Consider the following 10,728-nt stretch of genomic DNA (forward strand, 5'->3'; position numbering starts at 1 on the left):
CAGTTCCTACAATTTATCACCAGAAAATTTAATCATCCTGTTCTGCCAATGGTACACGCTGTGGCAGAGAGTAATGGAAATTAGATACGGCAACAAGACAATGTTGTTCGAATTTCTTAGATTAGTTTAAAGATTTATTATTTATTGTTCTCTGAGTGATAAGCTTCGTTTCATCATGACTATAATAGAATATGTACAAACATTATCTGACAATCCTTACTTCGGGGCAGGCTTTGGCCTCTTTGGGCTAGGAGCCGGAGCAGCTATGTTGCGCAAAGGAATGCAAGCGGGAATGATATTGTTTAGGTGATGTTCCATTAATAATTACATTTCGATGCATGATGCTGTCTCGGTTGCAATTTTCTAATTCTAACGTGTTCTAATATAGGCGACATTACATGATCACTTTGGAGGTTCCATGTCGAGATAAAAGTTACCAGTGGTTGTTACAATGGATCACGTATAAGGGTGCAAGAAACACGAAACACCTGTCGGTTGAGACAAGTTTCGAGCAGAGAGAAACAGGTCACATAAAAACTAAATATGATTTCATACCAAGTATCGGAACTCATTTCATTAGGTTAGAAATAAGAGTACTTACTGTTTTGATACTTCGTTTCACAATGACAAGTATGAGACGCAGCTGCCCACTTATTTAAAGATCGCTTAGAGCAATCCATTGTAACGTGTTTAAAATTCATCTTCAAAATTAACAGGTACCAAGGGAATTGGATAAGAGTAGAGCGAACAAGAGAACAGCAGACATTGGATATACAAATGGGCATACCATGGGAAACTGTGCAATTAACAGCAATTGGGAGAGACAGAAACATATATTTCAATATTTTGGAAGAAGGTAAAATTTCCTTGTGTACCTTTAATTACGACTTAATGTTGTTTAACGAAATTTTGTCTACTGTAGCAAGACAAATGGCTTTGAAACAACATGAAGGCAAAACAATAATGTATACTGCTATGGGAAACGAGTGGAGGCAATTTGGACATCCAAGAAAACGGAGACCAATAGATTCGGTTGTGTTAGATGTTGGTATCGCCGACAGAATATTAACAGATTGTCGAGAATTCATAGATAATTCTGCATGGTATAGTGATCGCGGTATGTAATAGATTGTAGACTGTGAGTTAAAGAGTAAAGCTAATAATCTGTTAATTCTAAAGGTATTCCGTATCGGCGAGGATATTTATTGTACGGCCCTCCCGGTTGCGGTAAATCGTCGTTCATTACAGCACTAGCAGCAGAATTGGAACGGGGTATTTGCGTCTTAAATCTATCGGAACGCGGTTTAACGGATGATCGATTAAATCATCTCTTAGCTCTGGCACCACAACAAAGTATTATACTTTTAGAAGATATTGATGCTGCTTTTGCTAGTAGAGAAGAGAGTAAAGAAGGTAAGGTTTAAATTGAAATAGTCATGAGTTAACGCTAACAATAAGTTTGGGTTCCTATATAGTATAAACGAATCTTGTCTCATTTTGTCAATGCAATTTCATTCTAGTTAAAGCTGCATACGATGGTTTGAATAGAGTAACGTTTAGTGGTTTGTTAAATTGTTTGGATGGTGTTGCTTCTACAGAAGCCAGAATTTTGTTTATGACGACTAACTACTTGGAAAGATTAGACCCTGCACTAGTTAGGCCAGGACGAGTAGATGTAAAAGAGTACATAGGTACAAGTATAAACCAAAACTGTTGTTACTTGCTAATTTAAAGAAGATAGAAATTTACTAGTTACAACGTATACTAAACCGTATATTTGTTTTCAGGTTGGTGTAGCGCTACCCAAGTGGAACAAATGTTTTTAAAATTCTATAAAAATAACGTGAACGAGGCGAGTAAACTTGCTAAAAAGTTCGCCGAAGGTGTATTATCGCAAAAGAAAAACGTAAGTCCTGCACAACTTCAGGGATTTTTCATGTTTTACAAAAATAATCCAGACGATGTGTTAAAGAATGTTCCACATATATGGGAACTTACGTGATAGGATTAATAAGTGTACAGTGCAATGATTACGACTATGATGAGATAAGTGTTATTAGGATTTGAAGTCTGCATGAAACAGGGAAACAAACTGGGTAAAAAAACTTATCACTGGTTGTATTCTATATACAATGGTCGAAAAAGAAGAGTGGCAGAATTTACAGATCACTTAGAACCACATATTTGTATTGGTAATGCCATTTACGCATATTTTTTCAGTCATGATTTTCCACATTTTAGATTTCTACAATATAAACTTAATAGAGATTTCATACAAAATTTGTTGGTTTCACATTGTTCACTTTAATTATCACGTTACTATTGACAATATACTTTAACGGTGACGATCCGAAGACAAAATACATGATAGCAAAATAAACGTATAATTTTTTTTATTCTCGATAATATATATCCTTGACTGCATATATTTATATCTGTGTATGTACATAATGTCCACGTGTTTTTTCACGTTCGCTTAAATTCATTAAAATTTGTTTAAATCGTCGTGCTTTGATTCAACAAAACGGTAAAATGAAGTCATACTACATTCCATAAATGATTTATCCGTCGAACCACGTTGGTATAACGTAATTTGAATTTATGGAAAATATATTTTAATACGATCTTTATGCTGTTTCCTTATCGTACGTGTTCACATCTCCAAATTTCGTCTAATCAGAGTAGAACGAAATTTTGAAAAATTATCATGCATCTGTAATCGCGAGTTTCCTTTGTATCAAATAATTTGATCGAGTGAGATTAGATTTAGTAAGACAACGAATGCTACTACATTTTCGATTGTAGCAACATTTTTTACTTACCTATATCCGAATGCAGAAGTTTCACCAAACGCTGTCTCTTCATTAATAACGTTTCTGAATTTTCGGTATTTAAAAACTCCATATGTAGGGTTCGTAGTTCAAAGGATCCGGTTGTTCCATACCGTGTCCGGTGTGATTGTCGTTTCCGACCATGCAGGACGCATACGCGACTCCCGTATTTCCTTGTCCTGAAACTGGTGGTACAATACTCGGTGCTAATCGACAATCGGGTCTTTGCTGCATCATAGGACCCATTGGTTGTATCGTTTGAGGGGCTGGAGGAGGTCCCGGTGGTGGTGGTGGTTGTGATTGAACAAGCGTAGGGGCAGTTGCAGGAATATTGTGAACAGGTTGCAATATGTTAGGACCTGAAACATAGTTCGCCACTAAATAGTGGTTTCCACAATTATTTATTTATCTTTCTCTCCAAGAAAACGATATATCAGATTCGAAGGAAATTAGACAATTTTAACATACTTGTCGTTGGGTTGTGAAATGTTAATGGTTGTTCTGGTACCATACTTGACGGTGGTGCAACCATTTTTGTCGTAGCACAATCGATTTTTCTCTTCTTGGTAGGTATTCGTTTTTGCGTATTGCACAAAGTTTGATCGCGTTTTTTATTGCTCGACTTCTTTTTCCTCTCACCAGGAATTTTTGGTTTATTTGGCCGATTTCCACTGGGTTGCCACAGGTGCACCGTGTGAACAGCATTTCCTTCTCTAAAACAACGAAGAATTCGCTCACAAATTTTTATCAAAGTACTCGGCAATTTTGTACACTAACCCCTGTTTCTTTCCAAGCTTCCAACTATGGATACCAGCTTTGTGAAGCCTCTCCCTGATTGTGTCTACGCTACATTTCAAACCCAGAGCGGGTGCAACGTGTTTAGCTGCGGTCAGAGGTTGCTGAGTAGCCATCGCAACGATAGCTTCATCTTGTTCTTTGGTTGTAATTCGACGTCGACCCTTTCTTTCCTTCGTCTGTACATTACCTTCTTTATGCCAACGTTCTAACCATCGCTTGACAGTACGTTCCTATTTAATAAAGATGAAAATATACGGCTACTATCCTTGACGGTCTTAAATTTGTTAGACTCAACAAAACGAGTATATTTCTTCTCACCGATCTGTCGATTGCAAGCGCGATAGACAACGTAGATAAGCCTGCTTCGGACATGCCAATCATACGATTTCGAATTTCGACGCTGGTTTCCAATGTTCCTTTCGCTTTTCCGCCTTTCTTTTTCTTTTCGTGCGATTCGTTCTTCACGTTACCATGTCTCAACGAGTGTTTCTTCTGGCTAAGTTCCCCAGTGGATGACTGATCGCTGTCTTGAGAACCACAGGTATTAGAATTATCAGAATTCAGATTCGGATTAGCTTGCGTGTGTACTAATTGTGTATGCAAATGATCCTGATGTTCTTGTTGCTGTTGGACTCGTCGTACTACGTCGAGCTGTCGTTGCTGTTGATGATCCAAGTTATGCGTTTCGTCCGGAATTGTATGTTGTACTTGTTGCATATGGTGTTGTTGCTCTTGTCGGGTACGTAACTCTTGAAGTTGCTGCGGCAATGACTCGTGAGGTATCGCATCAGGTTCACCCTAAGAATTCGGAAAGTGTGTAATTGAATAATGATACGAATAACCATGTAGCAAGCGATACAAATTACAAACCTGATAATGATGTGTTCCTTGTACTAAATCTAATGGCCAACTTTGTGAAATATTCAAGCCAGGATGTTGATACACAGGCTGTGGCTGTTGAACCAAACTCAATGGATTACCATATTCCGTTTGACTATGTGGTAAAGGCTGGTACGACGCTTTTATATCATTGGCCTGGGGTTGAGGAGCATTTTCTTGTGGAAAAACAAATTGTTGCTGTTCGTTCGAGTCTTTTATATTTTCTAGGAGTGTAACATCTTCGACATACACGTCTTTGCCCCTGATTTTCCGGGGAGAACTCTTTTTTTTAACTGTACAGTTCTTACTAGAATCGTTTTTACTACAATCTATGGAAGACTTTTTTTTCCCTAATTGTGTTCCAGTGGGTCTCCACACAGGTTGTTGAATAGCAGTACCACCTGTGTCCCTACGGATACAAACATCAATAGATATCGAATCATGCCAGCCTGATTCAATAAAATATTGAATAAGATTTTAAGATGTACCCGAGAGGAATTCTTTGCATATATTTTCGTGATGGGCTCCAGTTATGTATTCCAGCTTTATGTAGCCTTTCCCTTATGGTGTCTACAGAACAGGTGAGCCCTAGAGCAGGGAGAACAGCTTTTGCAGCTGTTATCGGTGTTTGCGTTGCCAATTTTACTATCGCTTCATCCTGTTCGACTGTTGTAGCACGTTTACGTCCACACCGTTCTCGTGTTTCTACTGTGCCTTCCTTGTCAAATCTGTTTAACCATCTCTTTACGGTACGTGGCTGAAACCATAGATTGTAGCAGTACATTGACAATATTAGAATGTGATAGAAACTCTGGAAAATATGCTTACCGAACAATTTACGGCTGCCGCAATTTCCCGTAAACCTAAACCAGCCTCATACATACCCACCATACGATTTCTTAATTCTGGCGTTGTTTCGTGCACTCCTCTCGTTTTCCCCATTTCTACTCAACACTAAATCGATTTACCAAGAAAGAAGAACGAAGAAACGAAATTGTGAACAATTTGAAATTCTACGCGAAAACTGACGTATAAAAAGAATAGATCACGTGACAATGGCAGTACTCTATCAGAAAGTTTTTCAAAATTTTAATTATTTTCATGTCATCATATTTTTCCGTCTATCGCGGAATCTTCGAACTGGAACGATCCACCAAATCATTCTATTCGGCAATCGAAATTTCACTGTGCATTTTTCAAACAATATTGTTTCTTCTTCGCTTTTGACATTATGCCGTATTAGATAGCCTAGGACGGCTGTGTGGATCTCGACGTCGACGGAATTTAATTGCCTCGTTTATCGTACTTAATTTTCGTAGAAAATTTCACTAAATCGGCCTTCTTACCCTAAAAAACCTTTGATCTACGTTGAAACGAGTAAATGCGGAGTCATATTTTCTCTCACAAGACACCTTATACGATTCGTTTTGCCTGAAATGCACTTGCTTGAGGAAAATACTGTAGTCAATACAACTTCGGCTGTACAGTCCGTCGAGATTCTTTTGTCCACGCTTCGCTTTCCGCAAACTTTTCACATCCATTTAGAGATTGCTCCGAAGTCATTTCTTCAAGGTGAAAAACATTTGAAAGATTAACGTCGAATCGTAGAGGCACTCGTTTCAAATTCGAAACAGTTCGATCGAAAAGTATTGTGACAATGATTCGGTATCGTCAATTTCAATTCGGTTGACTGTACCATGTCGACGACCGTACAGTCTCCTGAAGTCGTTCCGCCTGCATCTCTGTTTACATTGTACAAGAGAGGTGTAACTAGAGAAATGGGCGAAATTCGCAATCGCACGAATATCATGTATTCGTTTGAAATAATAGGCATTCGTTGTTCATAGACTGTAAACGTCATCGGACCGTATACATCTACCACCGAGAAGTACAATCGATGGAAAGGTTATGTCGAGCGAAAACCATTTCGCGCGGCTATTCGCATCGATGAAACATTCTGTTCGATTCGATATTCGATAGAACTGCGTTGCTTTTCCAAATGTCGATCTTACAGGTCGATATCGATTGTGAGTTATATATGTACACACGCATATTTACTCGCGCAATTTGAATCCCAATATACTGGTGATTTATTTTAAAATATTACATATATATACATACAATGCAGTAATATTTTAAAATAATTGACCAGTATATTGAGATTCAAATTATTATTAATATATATATATTGTTATTATAATAATATATTGTTATTATTATTATTATTAATATATATATGTATGTATGTCGCCCCGACACCATTTAGGGTTTGCTTCGGCTGCATTTTGCCCACCTTCGCCGAGGTGCTATTGACTCACAAAATCGTTCGTCCTATAAATATGTACATACATTCTGAGCATAGAATATATTTGCCGCTTTTCTAAAGTTGCCGGAATCACGTTCATTAAAAAAAAAAACACGGATTTACGAGTTCTTTGAGATGAAAAAGGATGCAAAACTAATACGGTGAAAGTGCAACAATAATTTTGTTACTTCATCTCCGCGCAGCTGCGAAACGCCTACAAATCAAAACACAATGTGTACAAAACTTATCTTGACTGAAATTATTTTTCACAATAAATTTCTACAAAATTGTTCCAGCATCGTATACGTATAGAAGGTACAAATGTTGCTTTCTACTGGTAATCGAATTGCAAGACGGTCTCTCGAAAAGCGCATGTGCTGGTTTCTCAATGATCGAATTCGAACCAGGTTATGGTCGTCCTGCGACCGCAAGTACATAGGTAGTTATCCTATGGGCCGCGCCGCCAGATTAATGGCAGCGGAACAAGGCACTTGAATCAAGCCGGCCAACCGTAGATGAGATAGGAGACAGGAGGGTGTGTTGAGGGTGCCGTAACATCCGCCAATCAAATCTGCGTTTAGGTGCGTTTATACACCCTGGCCTAGAAACAAGGGCTTCGTCCCCGTCCTCTCCTTCGAGCGATCGTTTCGTCTCGCGTTTCGTCCAATGGTCCGACAACGATGCCGAACGACGCGAAACGCAGGCAACAAGTAGGCTAAGATCATCGCGGTGGCTCGATCCGCTCGGAGGTTGACGCGGAGGTAACGAATCGTGGAATTTCGATTTGAATTGGTGTCGAGAGCTTCCACACGTGTCGTCGCGGCTGCCGTACATCTGTGTGTGGAGTGTACAGGGCCCGGTTTGCCGCGGTGCTTCAAGCGGATTCGATTCAGTCGCGCCCTCGCGTTTGCAGTTTCCCAGCGGGAGCACAGTGAGAGTAGGCTCTACGGCTCCGGCTTCGAGTAACGCGCGCCACTCGCTCGAGCAGAACCACCCCCGGCGGACCTGGTACTAATCGAATTCGTGCTCTGTCTCTCTCTCTCTCTCCCTCTCTCGCAGAGATCCCAGAAAAATCCGAAAAAACTCAGTAGTGTTCCTACCGCAGTCAGATCTCGCCCTGCGCACAGCCGCTGTTCCTTTCCTTCCTATCCGATATTGCATTTTCGGACGGAAGATCGATCGCTCATCAACCCCGACGAGAACCAAAACGAAACAGGACAACGCGATCGAACGCGGACCATGAAGCTCCTGGTAATCTTCCCTCTGCTAGCACTCTGCTCGATCCAGCCGTCGCTTGTTCATTGCGGGGTACGTATGAGATTACTCCTCTGTCTCACCTGTTAATTCAAAATATTCTCCTCTTTCGAACACGGTACACGCACGAGCACGATCATTGCCTACTCTTTCTCTATCCTGTATCATTTTTTTTTCTCGCATCGTTCCGTTCAATTGTGGCGACAATTCGCGAGCAGAATCGGGTCTCTTAATTTTCGTCGAGAAACATCTGTTTCTTCTGAACCGACAATTTCAAGAAACTTCGAAGACATTTTTTCTGATCGATAATTTTATTTGACGATATCAATATTATTTATTAATACGGCAGTCGATCATGTGTTCGATTATGATTTGCCGCCATTTGTTAGATAGGAATCGAGCGTGGAAGAATAATCGTCAGGGAGAATGGAAATCGATAACGATCTCGCGGATCGTCCAAATGATTTGTAAATGTCGAGACGGTGCGCGAAACGTTCGATCGAAACGAGTCGGATGCTTGTGGATTTCGGTGAGTGATCGATTGAGTATGATTTTGTTTCAAATCGCGGGTATTTTTTTGTAGACGCGGCCGAGTTTCGTCTCCGACAAGATGATCGCGAAAGCGGCCAGCGTGGTGAACGCTTGTCAGACCCAGACCGGTGTGGCCACAGGTACCGGCGATCGAATTTTATGCTCCGCTAATTTTTATCTTCTCCTATCCTGTACTATACATGTTCGATCTCGTTTCGATTTCAGTGGACATCGAAGCGGTTAGAAATGGGAAATGGCCTGAATCGAGGCAGCTCAAGGTAAACAATACGTGTGCCCAGCATATCTCTCAACCCTGCGGCCCGACGATGAAACAAGACATTAACGAGATATCCCCGATTTGTTGTTGTATTTTTTCTTTTTTATGACGCAGTGCTACATGTACTGTCTTTGGGAGCAATTCGGTCTGGTCGACGATAAGAGGGACCTCAGTTTAAACGGGATGCTCACATTTTTCCACAGGATGCCAGCCTACAGGAAGGAAGTACAAGAAGCGATCAGCGCGTGCAAGAGGATTGGTAAATATTTTGGTATCTACCGTGTGATTTGATATTTTTCTATTTTCGCCTTCTCGATCGATCTACCCGCAAATCTCGCCTAATGCTGTGCGACACGGCTTACACCTTGATCTCTTGCCGCGGCAAATGAGCCGTTTATTTTGAAAGTGGCATAAGTCACTTTTTCCAAAAGATCGAGTCAACGGTAACACCGATTACAGTCGAGCGGTATCTTTTCATTTAGAAAAAAGAAAAAGAAAAAAGGTGACTTATGCCACTTTCAAGATAAACGGCTCAAATGGTAGATACGCACACCGAGCAACGTGAAGACGGGTCAAACTGATTTGAGAAGCAGTTTCAAATATACGTAGTGCATGTATATTAGAAGAGAGAGAGAAACACGATAGAACTCCAATTATATTTACTTGTTTAACAAACGATACTACACTTTGCACGCAGTCGCTTTGTGCAATATTTGTTAGGTTTTGTTTTTTAAACTTAGTAAGCACGAGTGCGTCCGTGTAATTTGCTTTTGTCAAGAATGCGCTTTGAATTGATCGTGATCGATCGGGTTCGGTTCGATGGAACGCGCGCTAATTAATGTAACGATCTTTCGTTCTTAGTGAAAGGAGACAACAACAATTGCGAGTACGCGTTCGCATTCAACAAATGTTACGCTTCATTATCACCACGAGTGAGTATCTTTGTACCGAATCTATCTCACTGCTTCAACGTTGTTACAAGAACATCATCAGCCAATTAAACCTTCCTGTTTCAGACCTATTATCTGTTTTAACGAATTCTGCGCGAAATAAGAGGAGTAATGGAGGAGCAACAAATTCGTTTTATCGTCCGTCGAGACAACAATCGTTTCCATGTAATCCCGTAACCGTTTCGTACAACATCATAATAAACGATAAGTCTGATTTCCACGGTTGTATCTGATCTTTGCGAGACGCGTCGATTCGAAGATTTCAAGATTTAATCGCCTTTAAGCGTCGAGTTGATCGAAACTTCCGACGCTGGTCTGCTCCAATTGTCGATCGAGGTCGTGTACGAACGTGACCGCGCATTAGAAATAGAACGAGCGGGTTACTGCGATTCGTTGATTGATTAAACGCGTATCTACACGTGTAAATTACCCGAAGGTGGAACGCGCAGCGTTGCTCGTTGTCGCTCGATCCCAATCCCGATCCAAATCGACGTAAGGCGACACGAAGCGACGCGAAGCAAAGCACAGAACGAAGCGGAGCAGAGCGAAACAACTCATCCACGGGGGATTCGTCATCATAATAGGATGCAACGTCAAACACTTGTTGCGGACAATTACCTGCTATTTGATACACTGGATATCAGCCATTATTCAATAGTTTCCACAAACTCGTGATCTACAACCAATTCATTTTTAGTAAATTTTTAATAAGTATGTTCTTTCGGGATTATTGTTTAAAAGAGGATTTCGAAGCTTTTACTCGATGTAACGCAATCGTTCGGATGTGTTATTAAACGGTAGTGCCTGTTCTTTTTCAATTAGTTTCATAATCTCGTCCAACGAAACTCGTTCGTTTCTTTTTTTTTTAGACTATTACGAGTCTGTGGAACTATTATTTTAGAC

At 40.4% G+C, this 10,728-nt stretch overlaps 3 protein-coding genes across 6 annotated transcripts; 2 read left to right on the plus strand and 1 right to left on the minus strand.

Annotated features, from left to right (window-relative positions):
* The first annotated feature begins 51 nt into the window (after nucleotides 1–51).
* Nucleotides 52–2,396, plus strand: Bcs1 (mitochondrial chaperone BCS1). Its single transcript, XM_033475571.2, has 7 exons — nucleotides 52–306; nucleotides 389–580; nucleotides 717–856; nucleotides 923–1,117; nucleotides 1,180–1,413; nucleotides 1,521–1,691; nucleotides 1,788–2,396. The coding sequence occupies exons 1-7, from the start codon at nucleotides 176–178 to the stop codon at nucleotides 2,000–2,002; spliced, it is 1,278 nt and encodes a 425-aa protein (XP_033331462.1). The 5' UTR covers nucleotides 52–175; the 3' UTR covers nucleotides 2,003–2,396.
* LOC117223331 (uncharacterized) lies at nucleotides 2,098–6,588 on the minus strand. 3 transcript variants are annotated; one of them, XM_076525003.1, is made up of 8 exons: nucleotides 5,337–6,588; nucleotides 4,997–5,265; nucleotides 4,500–4,917; nucleotides 3,948–4,427; nucleotides 3,609–3,859; nucleotides 3,300–3,544; nucleotides 2,823–3,190; nucleotides 2,098–2,713 (listed from the first exon to the last, which is right to left on the minus strand). In XM_076525003.1, exons 1-7 carry the CDS (start codon nucleotides 5,448–5,450, stop codon nucleotides 2,892–2,894), a joined length of 2,076 nt encoding a protein of 691 aa, XP_076381118.1. In that variant the 5' UTR covers nucleotides 5,451–6,588; the 3' UTR covers nucleotides 2,098–2,713; nucleotides 2,823–2,891. The 3 variants fall into 3 exon arrangements, with proteins under 3 accessions (XP_076381118.1, XP_076381117.1, XP_033331449.2); XM_076525002.1 differs by having other exon boundaries at nucleotides 2,823–3,208; XM_033475558.2 differs by having other exon boundaries at nucleotides 2,098–3,208.
* An 848-nt stretch (nucleotides 6,589–7,436) lies between these two features.
* On the plus strand, nucleotides 7,437–10,043 carry LOC117223351 (odorant binding protein 10). Of its 2 annotated transcripts, none has more exons than XM_033475596.2 (6): nucleotides 7,437–8,121; nucleotides 8,651–8,738; nucleotides 8,824–8,876; nucleotides 8,990–9,134; nucleotides 9,737–9,807; nucleotides 9,892–10,043. In XM_033475596.2, exons 1-6 carry the CDS (start codon nucleotides 8,053–8,055, stop codon nucleotides 9,907–9,909), a joined length of 444 nt encoding a protein of 147 aa, XP_033331487.2. In that variant the 5' UTR covers nucleotides 7,437–8,052; the 3' UTR covers nucleotides 9,910–10,043. The 2 variants fall into 2 exon arrangements, with proteins under 2 accessions (XP_033331487.2, XP_033331486.2); XM_033475595.2 differs by having other exon boundaries at nucleotides 7,444–8,121; nucleotides 8,990–9,146.
* Nucleotides 10,044–10,728: the final 685 nt, after the last annotated feature.

The sequence above is a fragment of the Megalopta genalis genome, chromosome 10 (assembly GCF_051020955.1).
Source record: "Megalopta genalis isolate 19385.01 chromosome 10, iyMegGena1_principal, whole genome shotgun sequence".
Classification (NCBI taxonomy): Eukaryota; Metazoa; Arthropoda; class Insecta; order Hymenoptera; family Halictidae; genus Megalopta; species Megalopta genalis.